Source organism: Schistocerca gregaria, chromosome 2 (genome assembly GCF_023897955.1).
Source record: "Schistocerca gregaria isolate iqSchGreg1 chromosome 2, iqSchGreg1.2, whole genome shotgun sequence".
Classification (NCBI taxonomy): Eukaryota; Metazoa; Arthropoda; class Insecta; order Orthoptera; family Acrididae; genus Schistocerca; species Schistocerca gregaria.
In genome coordinates, this window is record NC_064921.1 from 381,836,492 (window position 1) to 381,854,904 (window position 18,413).

The 18,413-nt window shown below is 41.6% G+C and overlaps 1 protein-coding gene across 1 annotated transcript in view; it reads right to left on the reverse strand.

The window, feature by feature from the left end:
• Positions 1-257: 257 nt before the first annotated feature.
• LOC126320621 (esterase FE4-like) overlaps positions 258-18,413 on the reverse strand; it is a 53,272-nt gene continuing 35,116 nt past the window's right edge. Inside the window, exons 6-11 of the mRNA XM_049994081.1 lie at positions 17,744-17,943; positions 14,955-15,120; positions 6,199-6,380; positions 3,215-3,344; positions 1,507-1,627; positions 258-550 (exon numbers count right to left, since the gene is read on the reverse strand). Of these exons, the coding sequence (XP_049850038.1) occupies positions 394-550; positions 1,507-1,627; positions 3,215-3,344; positions 6,199-6,380; positions 14,955-15,120; positions 17,744-17,943 (956 nt within the window). The 3' untranslated portion in view covers positions 258-393. The remainder of the gene's footprint in view (positions 551-1,506; positions 1,628-3,214; positions 3,345-6,198; positions 6,381-14,954; positions 15,121-17,743; positions 17,944-18,413) is intronic.

Here is an 18,413-nt window from a genome sequence, read left to right on the forward strand (position 1 = left end):
CTGACCAAGTAAATGTGAGTGCATGGATTCTCGTTATGTTAAAGACCCTTGTGAACATGTAGTTCTCATATGTTTCTACAAATATATATAGTTTGAAATAATACTTACGTTGTTGTATGAATCATACACAAAAAGATTTGATGAATTAATTTTTTCTGTACATTTTGTGTATGTCTTACTGCGAATATTGTATCAGTAGGTTCAGCTCAAGTAAGCAGTTGAAAAGTAAATGTAGACCTTTGTTGTTGGCATTCGTATAGTTGTTTATAATGATTTAATCTTAAGAAAGTGGAGCGTTACATTGAGTGATTGTGAATCGAAATATGCACTATAGCACTGCACTGACTTTAGGGTTGATAACGTATTACAAAAATTATATTACCGTAGTTGTACTTAGTATGGCAGTAGACTGTGCCAGAAATTCATGTAGGACTCATATAATCTCATTCCTGGCTTCAGAGGAGCTGTTAGATCCATATAGAACGGTAACGATTCGTTGTACGCCTCCCATTTTTGTGTCAGCAGTGAGTTCAATTCTGGAGTCGGATTACTGAAACAAAAGCAATAACATTAACAAATTGTCTTGATCAACAGATATACAGGAAAACATTTGCTATCTCTAGGGACAAGTCTGTTGCATCAAAACGAGGGAAAAGCTCGTAAACGCGTATGTATCAAAATCTTGCGTTTCTATTATTGGAAGGGCAATTTAAAAACTTCTCGGATCAGATATTATTAATAAATGTTGAATGTATATCCCGCTCGACTGTACATTTGCATGCATTTGCAGATCATGGTCTATCGGATCCCTTCAATGATACCTAGGTTTGATCGAAAGCTTACAGAGGCTCCTATGGCACGTTGATGATAAATGCTCTGCGTTATGAATTGTTTTATGTGACTGCACATAATCCATACAATGGACTGACTTGTGGGATCGTGCGTGTAACGGAATGTGTTCCCTCCTTCGTATCCATCGATCATCAATCTCGAACAGTCAGAATGAAACGCGCTGGAATCCATTACATGCACACCACACTCTTCCTTATGTGTAGGTGTACATCCTGCAAAAGAGTTATGAATAAAAATAAATTGACAAGCTATAGAAGGCAAACGTATCTTGGTTTATCACACATGTCCTGCAGCCCCTACTGATAGCAGAGAGGTGTGAGTATTGCGATTTTTTGTACAGTTCAGGTATGTGATTATGAACGTCAACTGGCATATACGTTCAAGATTCTTAAGCATTTTCATCGAAACTGACGTCAGTATTGTAAAATGTGGTATCTGTGCTCCTTTGGAGCCTTATTCCTTGGTAACTGTGAGATAATTGCAAAATTGCAGAATGTGGTATCTGTGATCTTTCGGAGCCTTCTTCCTTGGTAGTTGTAAGATAATTTCAAAATTATGTAATTCTACCATATTGTTGATTTTTCGTATGGTTTTCGAAACTCATATTCATAATACTGCATGAGCCGAAAACAGAGTGAGGAGAATCGTACTTACTCGTACTTAGCGAAGTTGGCCCACATCGCAGTCATCTGGTCCCGGAGAATAGCTCCGTCTGATGTGGGATCAAGCCCATATGAAAAGAACATATATGCAGCGTCGGTACCGTGGCCTACGCCTAGAAGATATTAACATGAAACATAAATATAAAATAGTTATTTTATTCTAATATCAACGTAACAACATGTACAGAGCATTTGGTATTTCCGATTACAAGGCCTGGGAGTTCTCAGATAAGAAATTCCACACAGAGTCCCGTCCTGTTCTAACTGACGTAATGTAACGGAGAACCAGCATACGAATTAAGTATGCAAGTCTTGGGAAAACCTCATGGTAGTAAATTTATACAAAAGTGATTAGCATCTCGTCTATCAATAAGTAGCGTATGATGTGTTACATTCACAAGCATAACATAGAAATATAAAATTGAAATATATTAAGATATACAATTGTGAGTTAGAAACAGTAAGAACACAAACTGTAACAGTAACACAGCTATTGCTGTTTGTTATACAGAGTTCGAGAACATGAACATCAAAGTCACACATTTGTTGCTATTACGTGGAAATGCAGTGTATAACAAGCAAAAGAAGGATTGATCAATGAATTTTGATCTAATTTGTGGTGTAAGAGACTATGAATAACACTGTTTATTATTGTTCTATTTGGTTTTCCTCTTCACGTAATACCCTACAGCAGAAGGAAGAACACTACAGAAGTTATAGCAAAATATCAATATTAAAAGGTATAAGTAAAATTTGAAATGAAATTTCATGAGCTTATTGATGACCAAGTTCCATTCCAGTGTTACCCTTCCTCTGCTCTCGATTCAATCTTATATTCATCTAGAGAGCAGCAACTACAGTGAGCTCTATTTTCCTCAACCATTACAAGAGTTAAACTTCTACTATTATTGTTAATATTCCGCCATGTATAGATGATAAAACAGTAAGTGACAATTTAAAAAATATACATTAAGTACAATAAATTTGTCTTTTCACATTGATTACTCAACCATATTCTCTTACTTTCGATTTTCCTTTATATCAATAAAAAAATTTGAATGTGTGCTGGAAACATGGAAGGCTGTCTAAAATTTGAAGAAGGGGGCATCGGTCACATTTCTTATTAAAACTGTGCACCGAACTAGTTGAACCTGTGGAACAAATCAGTGTCTGATGAAAAGATGAAACTTATATGATCCATTCACTGTAGACTTGATCAATCCATATGAAACATCTTGTTCAACTAATACGACAATTTTGCTTATTTTCTGTAATTTCTTCACGCCTTCCAAACAAGCAAACGCTGATCAATACTGAAACCACACACGCCTTTCATACATGAAGACGTAGGTGGAAAATGAAATCACATAGTTAATAATGCTTTTCAAATGATAGTTTACTAAGAATATCTTCTTTGGTTTAAAATTTTCTGTAGTGCTTTCCCCTTTACGTGCTGTAGGTCAAACTTTAGTATGCAGAAGGTCTAAAATGAAATTTAAACAGGATGTTGGTGATAAATACTACAGAAAATCTTCTGAATTTTTTCACGTTTGATCGTACTCAGAATATTTCATTAGTTAATTTGACATTCTAAACTGTTTGCGTGAGATATTTCGAGGATTACATTTCTTTACTTAAACAGAACTGCTTTCTAAACAAACATTTCTGAAGTCTATTTACAACAAGGTGTATTTTTTTACCTTCAGGAGAGCCGCTGAACGGTCCATCGTTGTATGTGAATTCGTAGTAGTATACGGGCTCTGAAGAATGGTTTGCCATATTCCTTACGACAGCGTCAGCACCTTCCACGAAATACAAATGAGAATTTAACTGAAAATTATAATTAAAAATATAACCACGATAAACCTGGATCCAGTGAAAATATCAGTTCCTTAATACAAGAATGAAATGAGCGAAAAAATACTATTCCTAATTATATTACATAAAATACAAACAAAAAACAAGTGTAAAGAACATAACTGTAGGTGAGTTATTTATTTTACAGTGTAACCTGGGACAATAGCTATACAAAATGACTTTCTATTATTTTAAGTGTTCAATAACGAAATATGCTACTACAGTTTTTCTTCTATTGTATGAAAATATAAGACATACATTTTCCTATTATACCATCTGTACTCAGACTTTAAGTAGATCTAGATGTTTTGCACAGAACGCAAGTGATAATGTTCAGTTCACAGTGAATTCCACTATATTTTATAAACATATTTACAACGTGTATTGGAATGAGGATCTTTTGTTTTGTGTACCTGTGAATGGTAGAGTTGCGTTAGCAAAAAGAAAAAAAAATTGGTTCAAATGGCTCTGAGCACTATGGGACTTAACTTCCGAGATCATCAGTGCTCTAGAACTTAGAACTACTTAAACCTAACTACCGTAAGGACATCACACACATCCATGCTCGATGCAGGATTCGAACCTGCGACCGCAGTGGTCGCGCGGTTCCAGACTGTAGCGTCTAGAACCGGTCGGCCACCCCGGCCGGCGTTGCGTTAACAGTTTCATTATTGACCGTGTTAAATATTGTGTATACATGACTGACAAACAATCGGTTTTCCATCAGACTGAAGAATTTATTTCTCTTTGCAAATGGTCCTGAGGTACATTTGTACTATAAAGTGGACTGTATTCGTGCAGCACGATAAGAAAGATTTCCAAGACAATTTACTGCCATCAGTGTACATAACACATTATCAGTGGCGGTAAGTGTTTAATCAACAAAAAGTGATAGTTCAGAATAAAACTATGAAGCGGACCATCTGTTTTTGCTGCTGTATAAGCTGGGCGTTATAAAAACTGTGAAATATCTGCGAGATATCGTGGCACTATGTTTCAACGGCATTATCATCATTATAAAGAATGTAGGAAACACGCGCCGAAATATAATTTATTTTTCTTGTTGAAAATCGATTTCGACTGATATCAGTCATCATCGGTGCATTTTTTCTAACCGACACATGTCATAAGTAGTAGTACTATCCTTGGCAGATTTCTATCATGAAGTCATGATAGAAATCTGCACCAAGGACAGTCACTACTGAAACTTCCTGGCAGATTAAAACTGTGTGCCTGACAGAGACTCGAATTCGAGACTTCTGCCTTTCGCGGGCAAGTGCTCTACCTCTGTGCTACCGAAGCACGACTCATGCCCGCTGCTCACAGCTGTACTTCTGCCAGTATCTCGTCTCCTACCTTCCTACCTTCCATATCAGCGCACACACCGCTGAAGAGTGAAAATCTCATTCTGGAAACATCCCCCAGCCTGTGGCTAAGCCATGTCTCCACAATATCCTTTCTTTCAGGAGTGCTAGTTCTGCAATGTTCTCAGGAGAGCTTCTGTAAAGTTTGAAAGGTAGGAGACGAGATACTGGCAGAAGTAAAGCTGTGAACACCGTCTCTGAGTCGTGCTTCGGTAGCTCAGAGGTAGCGCACTTGCCTGCGAAATACAAATGTCTCGAGTTAGAGCCTCGGTCGGGCACACAGTTTTAATCTGCCAGGAAGTTTCATATCAGTGCACACTCTGCTGCAGAGTGTAAATCTCATTCTGGGGACAGTCAATTCTACGTGTGATATGTGTCGGTTAGAAAAATGCACCGACCATGACTGATATCAGTCGAAATAAATTAGCAACAAGAAAAATAAATTATATTTCCGCGACTTGTTGCTAGTTTCTTTATAATTTTGTATTCCACGTTCGCTGCCCAGAAGGGAACCTTATGGAGCCCAACATTAAAAATTTATCATCGTTACTAATATCGTTGTGTGTGACTGGTGGTAGAGAAAACATTTCTTATGTTCTAAGTAATTCGAAATTTAACAGTTACTCATCTGCAGTACTACAATCCGTACGTCAAATGTCAGGGTTGGCTCATGTTGTCGTTGCCCATGTGAAGGGACGGAGTCAGTTAGGAATCGGTGTCGTGTCTCGCCTCTAGCGTCATTTCACTCCACGAGCGGGCTGACGCCAGATAATTGACTCACAGTAGACTCTGCGATATAACAGAATGATTTGGAATACACTCGTCACTAGTCATTAAAAGTTTGCATCGAAAAAGTTCCCCAATAATTTAAGTGAAATACGAAATTGGGCCCTCTTTCCAACTGAAGAGCTGCTTTGTAGGTTGGCAGTACTGTACAGGAAAAACAAAAGTTACTGAAGTACAGATATATTGGAAAGCTCTGGTGGTCGACCGATTTGCGTGACAGCTCACACTTTCCAAGTGTGGGTTACTTGTACAGAAACCGCTTCCACCAGTTCAACGTAGTATAGTGTGACTATGAAAGTCGGTTCGACGTCATAATTGTTTGTAAAATTGTACAAACCACAACGTTACCACCAGTATCTATCAATTATTTCTGAATATTGTCAGGCTCAGGCACTTAACAAACAACTAAAGGATTCTTAAGATAAATACACATTGTACCAATAGGAGTCTTATTAATTTCTTGACCATCTTCTGTGAACAGTGCAACGTTCTTACAAACTGCTGTTAAGATTTACCTTGCCACCATAAATTAAGTTTTGCACAGCAGATTAATTTTAAATGTTACAGAGTGTTTGTTAGTTTGGTTTCTTGATTAGGCCATTCTCATACTTGTTACAGATTTCTTTACATAGGCATTTCATAGAAAAGGAATTTAATCGAGTACTCCTGCCACTTACCAAAGCTGTGGTGTAGTTATCCTGCAGTGTGATGTCGCTACCATTGTAATAAAACTGTTTCACTGCTAGAGCGCCGCTCAGTTGTTCAGCTCTGGTCGGAAGTCTCAGATCACATCCAATAATTGCCTCAAAGTTTTCGTTGAAGTCGCTAATACCTTCTTCTGTTGCTAGCTTTCCAAAACCTGCGATGGAAAGTCAAGTGGATATTATTTCCAGTAGTGAAACGAGTTAGCAATGGCATCTGATCTGTTACTTGTTCCATACATTGGAGCTGTACTGTTTTACGAGTCTTCTTTACATTATGTATCACTAGCATGTTTAAGTGTTTTTCCACAACACAGATCTGCGTAACGTTAATGCATACCTCAAACTTAACAGAAAATTAATCGTCTGAGGGCAAATGTGAAGCGACTTCTGAGTAACCCAGGCCAATAACATTTCTAGATATTTCATCCACTCGATACTCTTTTGGTATTTCGCCAGGTTCTTTTACACTTACAGGTCTTGGGAGTTCTCCCTAATTTGTATCTGGATCAAGACCCTTTTTAATAGCTACAAGTTTGGTTGCGTTAATTACACTCCTGGAAATGGAAAAAAGAACACATTGACACCGGTGTGTCAGACCCACCATACTTGCTCCGGACACTGCGAGAGGGCTGTACAAGCAATGATCACACACACGGCACAGTGGACACACCAGGAACCGCGGTGTTGGCCGTCCAATGGCGCTAGCTGCGCAGCATTTGTGCACCGCCGTCGTCAGTGTCAGCCAGTTTGCCGTGGCATACGGAGCTCCATGGTCGTATGCGTGTTTGGCGCCGTGCAGGTGAGCGCCACAATCAGGACTGCATACGACCGAGGAACACAGGGCCAACACCCGGCATCATGGTGTGGAGAGCGATCTCCTACACTGGCCGTACACCTCTGGTGATCGTCGAGGGGACACTGAATAGTGCACGGTACATCCAAACCGTCATCGAACCCATCGTTCTACCATTCCTAGACCGGCAAGGGAACTTGCTGTTCCAACAGGACAATGCACGTCCGCATGTATCCCGTGCCACCCAACGTGCTCTAGAAGGTGTAAGTCAACTACCCTGGCCAGCAAGATCTCCGGATCTGTCCCCCATTGAGCATGTTTGGGACTGGATGAAGCGTCGTCTCACGCGGTCTGCACGTCCAGCACGAACGCTGGTCCAACTGAGGCGCCAGGTGGAAATGGCATGGCAAGCCGTTCCACAGGACTACATCCAGCATCTCTACGATCGTCTCCATGGGAGAATAGCAGCCTGCATTGCTGCGAAAGGTGGATATACACTGTACTAGTGCCGACATTGTGCATGCTCTGTTGCCTGTGTCTATGTGCCTGTGGTTCTGTCAGTGTGATCATGTGATGTATCTGACCCCAGGAATGTGTCAATAAAGTTTACCCTTCCTGGGACAATGAATTCACGGTGTTCTTATTTCAATTTCCAGGAGTGTATTTGTATGTCACACCGTAATGCCATGGGACGAGTTTGTAGTGATTTGTGCTACATGAGCCACAAGATCTCACCAAATAAAAGTTCTGTTGTGGAATAGGTGGGGACCAAATAATTCTTCAGTTCAGTTTCAGATTTAGCATTTTGTATGATAAGTGATAACAGTTCATGTTATGGACGGAGTCGATGAAGAAGAATGTCCTGTCGTTATAACATTTTTTGTTTTGAGCGTTTTACTGCCAATGAAAATTGGTCGTAAGTTGTCAATTGTTATAAAGAGTTCGCTGTTTTATTTTGAACTTAATTCAGTGATAGTTCTGTTCTTGATTATCGTCGTCAAGGTCGATACAAAACCGTGACCACAATTATAAGTATCTATAAAAGGCGTAACTTCGTGTAACCATGCGAATGTCGGAAGAATTAGGATGAGAAGCCTTTGAAGAAGTTGAATAAAAGTTTGTTAAATGGTATCTAAAAACATGAATTTTTTCCCACCATTTATAACAATCTGATACTGTGCAGTGATTTGCATCTACGGACGACATGTTTGTGCGTTAACTCAGGGCACTAGCGAAACAGCAATCAACGCAATGAGTGGAAATCCAATGGTCCTTCATCTACGAAGGCGAAATTACTTTCTTATGACAGAATGACTGTTTCCAGGCTTTTTCTATTCCCAGGATTTTCTACGACGCAGTCTTATTGATAAATTTGAGAAGCTTGTAAATACACAAGTTCTTGTAAATGTACAGTGTGGAAGAGAACTGTGGCTTCTTGGTGCTGAGGTCGCGAAGATGAGGCCACCAAGTGGAAGCCCAGCATGCAACAATCCGTGCATGCGATTGTGAGCAGCACAGTCCAGATCTAGTCCATAGGCAGATAATCCGTGGAGGACTGATCCTTAGTAATTACTTCTGAATGTTAGATCACGGTGAACAGTGTCAAATGCAAGCTCAGATGAGAGTGCTTGTTTTGGTTTTGCTTTTGTTTCATTCTCTACTCACAAGGACAGAGCAGCCTGTTCGGGATAAAAGCCATTAGAGACGCTGTGCAAAGCCATAGGGCACACCGATTAACTATCTCTTAGGGTCTAAGGTCAGCACTGTATTTCCTTTCTGGACGTTGTGCACCATGAAGGGCTTTGGTTGGCCACTGGGGCATTCCGAACTAGCCCCATACCAAGCCTCTGTGCAGAGGCTGGTGAACCGCCTCTTCATATGAGGCGACGGCTACTTAAAGTGCGCCAGGCCTATAAAACACTGTCCACACCATGCACACCTGCATACCATAGCGTTGCTCAGCCTCCTCTGTCACGGCTATTTCATCACCGGCAACGTGCGACGCAGCCCTATGGGATTCGCGCACAGGATTGCCTCGCTGCGATGTCTATGGCTGCTCTTCGTGTTTTACGTCGCGGTTGGAGCAGATCTCCGCCTTGGCTCCTCCGGAGACCCAAACTTATTTTAGATTTGACTAATTTTAAGAAAGATAGCACACCATAATTTAGTTTCCAATCTCTGTTATTTAACATTGTAGATGTACATCACGGTTTCACCGTCGTTTACACTGATGGTTCCATACAGGAGATTTTCCTTGACTGTTCTGTGGTGTTCCCTGATCATGTTACCCGGCTTCGCCTCCCAGATGAATATACCGTTTTCGCAGCGGAGCTCCACGCGATCCTAAAGGCACTGGAGCAGACGAATCGTATTCGGGGCAATGGATTTCTTCTCTGCTCCGATTCTCTTAGTGTCTTACAATCACCGCAGAATCTGTACCCCGCTGAGGAGATAGTCCAGCTGATATATGACCAACTGTACTTGCTCCAACGGCGGGACGAGGACGTGTCCTTCTGCTGGGTGCCTGGTCATGTAGGTATATGGGGCAATGAACAGGTCGATCGGGCTGCCAAGGAGGCCTGCAGAGAGCAGGATGTGTTCCAGTGTCCTATTCTCTTGCAGTCTGTCATCTCTGCACTCCACAAGAAGTGCATGGAGTTGTGGGAGGAAGAATGTCTGGCGGTGACGGCAAAAAATAAAATAAAATAAATAAAAAAACTGCGGTTGGTGGAGTCAACAACTCGGTCGTGGCGTTCCTCCTGCCGGTTTCTCAGGGAAGAAGTGACCATCACACGTCTTCGGATCGGGCACTGACCTCTCACACATAGCTATTTATTACGGTGGGAGGATCCTCTGTTTTGTCATGCTTGTGTTGTGTACGTCTATGTCCGGCACATTTTAACAGATTACATTTTATACCGTGATGCAAGGGCAGAAGCACGAGTTGATAGGGATTTGCCTTGTGTTTTAGCTAACGATGAGACGTGTGTGTCTAGGGTTTTAAAGTTTTGTGTTGTGTCTGGACTCTGGCCTAAACTTTTAGGCTGGAGATTTTAGTGCACTGCAGAGTGGCTGACTCCTCCCTTTTTTCCTTGCGGTCAGCTAGCCACTTCCAACTGCTACATTGTTTTAGCTCCCTCTACAACTTTCTCCCTATGTTGTCCATGTTTTACTGCTGACGCCCTGCTTCGGTGTGGGTAGGCACATATTTTTCAAAGCTTGTTACCAGTGTTTTATGTTCTGTTTTATATTACTGTTCTGAGTTTTTTCTTGACACCCCTCTCACTATGTTACTGAGCGGGCGCTGAAGACCTTGCTCTCGTGGGCCAAAAAACCCTCTACTCCTACTACGACTACTATTTCCTTTCCTCTGCTGTGTTTCCTTGTACCTTGGAACTCTGTTCCCCGGGGCGCTTTTATTTGCCCCATCCTGTGTGATGTGTTCTTGAACAGCGGTCCACAGCTGTGGTCCTTCCTGTCATTGACTTTTTCCTGTTAGAGTAGTGTAAATGTGCACTACAGCGAACTTTTACTTCATCAGACTATTGACTGCTCGAACAGAGACATTTATTCTAGCCAGCAGAACTGCTCTGTCGTGTTTATATCTCAAGTACTATCGAACTGATAATTACGATTTTATGTGGTCATTGATGAATGTATTGTGCCTTTTCTTCCTGAGAGAAGGTTCTTGCGTACCGAGCCCTGAGCAGACCACTTCAGTAGAGATAATTCCAGGAGACACTCGATATAACATGCCATGTTGACTCCGTTGCAGTGAGGAAACAAAACAATGACCACTAAATCAGCTAGATTTCCAGGGTGTAAGGTGTTGTTTCTCTTTTAGACAACTGAACATTCCACACATATGTGACGAGGGCCGAGACGGAGAAAATATAAAATGGACTGGAAATGACAAGCAAAGCGTTTCTGAAGAAGAAAAATTTGTTGGCAATAAAATAGATTTGAGTTTTAGGAAGTATTATATGAAGGTATTTGCCCGGAGCACAGCCTTGTACGGAACTGAAGCCTTTGCGATACGCAATTCACGCAGGAAGAGAAGAGAGGTTTTTGAAATGTGGTGCTACAGAAAAATGCTCAAGAATGCTAATGAAGAGGCTCTAAATCGAATTGGAGAGAAAATAAACTTTATGGCATAACGTGGCTAAGAGAAGGGATTGCTAGGTAGAACGCCTCCTAAGGCATTAAGGAATCGTCAGTTTGGTAATGGAGGGTAAAGTGTTTGTGGGAGTTGGGGAGGGGGGAGGGAGAAAGGGGGAAGGCGAGAGTGGTTGAAAATTCTAGAGCGAGAACAATGCTTGATTATACCAAGCATGTTCAATGGTTATGCGTTGCAGTAGTCATACAGAGTTCAAGACCTGCACAGTATAAACTATCTTGATGGTTGCATTATAACAGTCCTCGGCCTAAACACAATGGGAACAATTATAGTCAGGTGAATATGTCTAGAGTGACTTAAAAATCACATAATTTTGTAGTTGTTATTTACCAATTTTATTTTTTTGTTGCTAAATATATTCTTATATTTAGCTCTTTGTGTCCTTGGTTTCTGTCAGTCAGCATATATAGTGTACGAACATTATGAATTACCTCGGAGAAAACGGTCTATTGACACAAAGTCAACATGGATTTCGAAAACATTGTTCTTGTGAAACACAACTAGCTCTTTACTCGCATGAAATGTTGAGTGCTATTGACAAGGGATTTCAGATTAATTCCCTATTTCTAGATACCGGAAGGCTTTTGACACTGTACAACACAATCGGCTTCTAGTGAAATTACGTGGTTATGGAACATAGTCTCAGTTATGTGACTGGTTTCGTGATTTCCTGTCAGAGAGGTCACACTTCGTAGTAACTGACGGAAAGTCATCCAGTAAAGCAGAGGTGATTTTTGGCGTCCCCCAAGGTAGTGCTATAGACTCTTTGTTGTTCCTTATCTACATAAACGATTTGGGAGACAATCTGAGCAGCAGTCATAGGTTATCTGCAGATGACGCTGTCGTTTATCGACTAATGAAGTCATAGAAGATCAAAACAAATCGCGAAACAATTTGGAAAAGATATCGCTGTGGTGCGAAAATTGGCAATTGTCTCTAAATAACGAAAAGTGCTAAAAGGACTTCGTAAACTTCGGTGAAATAAGATGATGGTAACCTTGTAACACAACCCTGATACTGCTAGATTTATTCCAGAAGGCGACAGGAACTATTAACTTGACATGCATAACCTTTAATGTAGGCATTACAAGGTATGGTACTAAATAGAACAATAATAAAACACAAGGACCAGTCACAGACGGTGCTCCAGGAATAGACCTCTGAGAAGGTCCGGCAACAAACACTTTCGCAAGCGATGAGATAGGCAGCCAAGAGTTGCATACAATTCACAAATGGTAGCTCAGACTAGTGGCAGTCTAAAGAATGACTAATTATAATCTTGTTGAAGCTACCTGACGTCCGATAAACCAAATGCAACGATGGAACAATACGCCAAAGCTGGAACCGGCAGACTGCATTACACCTCCAGAATACTGTGCTCACAGCGCTCAGAACGAGAAAGGAAGCACCACCACCAGAGTAGAAGAATCACAAACGGCCTACGATCAAGAAAGCTGTCAAAACTACACACCTTACCGGACAGCAGCGGCAAGGCGAGGAAACGTACACTGCCGTTACATACAGTAACCCCCAGGGCAGGTAAATGGGGCGTTAGCGGCCACCAGGCAGGAAAAATACCACTGGTTGAGCTTAACAAATTATAACAAGCTGTAAATAGTAGTAATAAGTCGAGGAAAGCTAATCAGATCCACTTTCCCCAAGCACTCCACTCGCTGCTCTTCGCCTCGGCGACACTTCGAGCAACAACACGAACCCAAGTCACTGGAGAATCGGGAGATATCACAATGGTGGAGGTTTCTCTATTTGAATGGAAATGCACTCTTCTTAAAGAGAGCAGGATCTGGTTTACGACGAGGTCGTACAACCTCGTGACCGCAGGCCTTCAATCCGGCAGTACATCAGCGCCCCCAGCTGTCCCGGCGTGTTCTCCCACTGCTCCGACCAGGCTCCTCCTGAGTCCTCAACCGAACTGGCCCTCTCACACGACCCGGAAAACCAACGAAGTCGCCCCAAAGGTAGGTCAACCGTACCACATAGTGATAACCGCCGCTGCTGCCACTAGCGGACAGGGAATGCTCGCGAAACCGAGTGGCTCCATTCAACATGAGAAGAAGACAACCAACCGCGATCATGCCAACTAAACGATACCGTCTGGCCTGCAATAGAGGGCGGAAACCTACAAACAGCACCAATGCGAGCCGCGGCACGGCTCAGTCTGATACATGACGTGAGACATAATACCGAAAAACCTGACAACGAGACACAGATTGTAGATAATAATGTAATTCACGGAAATGAGTAATTCAATGATCAGTTCTGAAGCACTGAATTTACGGTGGTCAGTGTTGATCTATGATCACTTCTTCCTGATGATAAACAGTCAATATACGGATTACAGCTTCTCTACTCCTCATATACTTAGTGCTGTTTTTAACTTACCCCTATCATAATATTCCTTTCGACACTGACATTCAATTACGTTATTATTCGTAACTGCTTACCATTTATAATACTTGTATAAATAAAAAAAATACGTTATTTAACTTTGCATGTAGTCTTAAATCGCTTGCCAATACTGGCGTCCATTCGACACCCTCCTGACACAGACTAACAGTACAGGTGCATAATATCGTGACATTATGATATGCAGTCTAGGTAACGCACACTATAGGTGATATATTTTCATTAGCACTTGTTTCAATTAATGCGAATTCCCCTATTACTATGCTAGATACTTCTACGAGGAGCGTTCAATAAGTAAAGCAACATACTTCTTTTCTGCAAGCAGGTCAGGTTGCTTTTATTCAAGATTCCAGCACACCACAGTATTCTCCAGCCCTTTGGCTACGAATCCTATTTTTCAAAATAATCCCCGTTCAGTGTGATGGCCTTACCCCGCCTTACTGGTGGGGTCTGCACGTCCGCGTGGTCCCACTCAGCTGGTCGACATCGGAGCTACATCACTAGCCTCTCCACCCTACACGTACTGCTTCCCGCAGAGTGCCTGCTTCATCGGGCCAAACAGATGGAAATCGGATGGTGCGAGATCGGAGCTGTAGGTGTGGATGAGGAAGAACAGTCCAACGAAGGTTTGTGAGCTCTTCTCGGGTTCACGGACTACTAAGAGGCCTTCCGTTGTCATGAAGAAGGAGAAGTCCATTTGCATTATTGTGTCCATGGACAGGCTGAAGTCGTTTCTTCAGTTTCCTGAGGGTAGCATAGGAGGAGTCAGATCCGTGCGTTGCTGTGCGGCAAGCGGGAAGTGGAACAGGTTGGTGCGACCTTGTTCCGATCATGACGGACGCTTCGCCCAACACCTCGCCCTGCTTTTGTTGACTGCCTGGTCTCCATAGACGTTCTACAAGCGCTTATGAATGTCTGTGATGCTCTGGACTGCCACCAAAAGAAACTCAGTGATAGCTGTCTCCTTGGAACCCACCTCCGTTGCGGACGTCATTTTGAAAGCTATGTGTAGTGTCGCCACCTATCGAAACTTAATGAACCTATAGGCGTTGAAGCTGAAAAATTCCACCATGTCCTGCAACAAATTCCTCATTTTTTCAACCGATATTGGTCGAGAAAAAAATTTGATTCATTATTTAATGTACACCCCATGTAGCTATGCTACTACTGGTATTGCATTGGTTTAAATTTTTAATATCAGTCGCCTTCGTTTTGGTAGTGACTTGTTCATCTGCAGTTACGTGGAAACAAATGGTGCTTTGTACTTAGAATATTATCTGCAAAGTATTGGATGTTATCATGAAAAAGGAACATATAAATCCCTTCCATACAAACCGTAAACAACGTTAACTTGTTCGAGGTCCGTGACTCCCGTCATGAATGGGACGTAATTGTAGCGACCTTGAGCCACCAGCTGCCACGGTTCTTCAGTGATAAATGCTGCCTCATGTTCTGGTTCGGCGCTGGGTGCCCAGACGCAATTGGTGAGACTCAGACTGTCCTGTCACAAAAGGTATTCGTATATTTACATTTACAGACACAGTAACTCAAAATAAGTGTAACAAGTTACACGAAAAATTTAGACGAAGTAGAAAGAGCAAGTAAGTAAATGCAACCGTATGTAAGAGATAAGTTTTTTGACTACAACAAAGATAAAATGTCTTAAAATATTTTCACCATTCTATTTTCTTCCACTTATTAGAATTCAAAGATGTTTTCAACCTAGTACATCACGTTAAATGATACATTGCTACTACTACTAAACAAACATTCTGCACACCAATATTATTACTAATGAAAATCTGTAGTCTCTGAAGTAGAATTGACAATATTAATAGGACTACATTCGAGCACTTGTACTGTCAATAAGTTTATCTTTGATTTGTTAGCCATTAATTTTCGTCTTCTGTGTAATGATATGTGTCACGAGTCCCACAGTAAGAATGACAGTCACTTACGAGAAGCAGCCTGAGATTTCCAAAGCTCCTAGGCCAAAGAAATTCATAAAAAATAAAAGAATGTTGGTAGAGCGGTTTACTTCACTCAGTTTCATATGAAAAATTATACACTGCGTTTGATCCCATTCTTCAAGACTTATCACTCGGTCTGAACTACAGGGCCAGCTAGTACGTCGTACGTAGATGCAAGGACTACGTTGCATACTGCTACGAGGCCAAAAACTAGTCACACCGAATCTTCATTTCGTTAGATAGTTGTCCAAGCATTCATTGACATTGTTGCACTCTCTAATCCCATGTTACGTAAAGCGTTTCATCCTTGAAATTCCAGTTTCTATGACCGCCACTTTTACGTCGCTGCAACGTCAGAAGGGAAAGCTTCGAGTAGACGGCTATCGTTCCTGTATCGCAGCGCATATCAAAGTCAACCACACAGTATTACAAAGTCAGAATGATCGTGCTTTCTGCAGAGTGTGAATACAGGACGAATCATTACAGAGTTTGAATAAAGTGATGTAAACTTGCTCCAACTGGCTCAGCGTCCGTAGCGATTACAGAGACCCATAATGGAAATATATACTGAAACGTCCCCTTAGAAAAATTATACATGACTGTGCTTAAACTGACACACAATATTTTTAGCGCAACGGAATATGACTTTCAATAATCCCTACAAAAGAATGGCCCTGACTAACATTAACCTATACCTTTCACAAATCACTTACCTCACAAAAATCTTCGTTACTCAAGCTACTTCAATACAGCGAGCGCCACTACTGTCAGCTAAATAAAAGATTCAAACTACTGAAGGCACTAACTACTGATAGGCATAGTTAGCAAATATCAGTTCGTGACATCCAGTCTTAAAAATTTACTGTATGTGATGGACACACGTCCAGATCATCGGCTCTCAAAATTCAGCCATCTCTCTCCCCACATCCACCACTGCTGGCGTCTCACCTCAAACTCAGCGACCCTACGCGCTGTTAACAGCCAACTGCCCAACACTACAACAGTCAACAACAATGCAAACCAGCCACAGACCGCACACAGCACGGTCAGTGATTTTCATACAGAGCGCTACGTGGCGTTACCAATATAAAAACCTAAACGGCCTACTTACAATACCAGATCAGAAATGAAAATTTCGAAGAGTATGGAGCTGCAGATTTGTAGTCCGTGTGAGGTAGGTGACTCTTATCACGCGTCCATGCGACATTATTCTGACAGCATGGACAGTATTGTTTACTGCAGTCTTGGTAACTTACAAACCACAGGCTATGGCTCGGAGGACTCTATATATGATCGATAGGCTTTACGATAGGGGAAATTTGTAGATCAAGGATATATACTGAGGTCTTGAGCGTGTTTTTCCGGCCATCTGTGAATATTATTAGATGCATGGCGCATTATCTAGTTGACTCGTCCAATTCTTCTCAGAGAAGACTTTCATGTAGGCAGATGAAGGTTGTATTAGAGGGCGGACTAGAATATAGATGGTTGAAGAACTATTCTACATCTATTAATGAAGATAGAGCTGTTCTTATGTCATTTCGGAACCACTGTATTCCCCGATTAAGGGCGTTAGAATGATTATATAGTAGTTCCGGTCAAAGTACGTCCCCTCACTACACTAGAATAGATGGTTCTACACTCAAGCTTAGCTGTGAACGGTCATCAGCAGTTACGTTTCGATATTTCTTTGAAAATTCTTCTATCGAAGTGCAGTACGCCTTCATTTCTCTGTCATCGATCATCCTCCGAACAGTCCCGACCCGGCCCTATCCGATCTTCATCTGTTTCCAGAACTTAAGAACACTTTAGACGACTTTTCTGTGATAGTGATGAAGCGGTGCAAGCAGAGATGATCCTGTGGCTCCACCAACGAAGTCCAACATACTACGGTGACGGTATCAACGAACTGGTCTTTCGATGGGAGAAAAGTGTCCGTCGCCATAGTTAACTATGATGGGAAATAAATGTGTAGACATGAAGTATAAAAATGTAGAAATTTAATAACGTTTGTCTTTTTTAAAAAGCTGTAAGGGTTTTCACACAAAAAAATCGAAGGCAATACTTCTCAGTATGTCCTTGTAGTTACGACGTACAGTACATATGAACCTTTTTGACGTAAGCACGGGAGATTCACTAAGAGTAGGTACATACCTCCTCTGAAAGGGCGGAGTTAATGTCTCTGGTTAGAGTCCGTGCATCCACAGTTTTGAGAAAATCTAAAAGATCTGTGGTATTCTGGCCTGTGAATCCCAAGTTCCTCGCGAAACGTATTGCTCTGTCTGTTGCGTTTTTGGAGAAACCCCAGGGGCTCAGTGCTGACCCGCTCATTGCTATGGCGTTCTTGTACAGACCTGGCGAGGAACAGAAAAGTGGATTAGTCACAGTTAAAATTAAGCATTTGAGCACAATAACGATAATAATAATGAAACTAATATAAATTGAACCCATATTGTTACGATTGAAAAGGTTTCACATTTAAAATAACTATCAAGGCTGCGCTTTAAATACGAAACGCAGCAAATAAAATTTATGCTCCGATATCGCCAAATTTCACACTATACACTGACGTGTCAGTCATGGAATAGCGACATGCACATTTACCGATGGCGGTAGTGTCACATACTCAAGGTGTTAAATGGCAATTGGTGGAGTTGTCATTTGTACGCAGTCTTCTGATTGGTTTGATGAGACCAGCCACAAGTTTCTCTCCTCTTCAGCTCAGGGTAGCACCTGCAACCTATGCCCTCAATTATTTGAAGGGCGTATTCCAATCTCTGTTTTCCTCCCATGTTTTTACCATCTACATTTTCCTCTAGTAGCA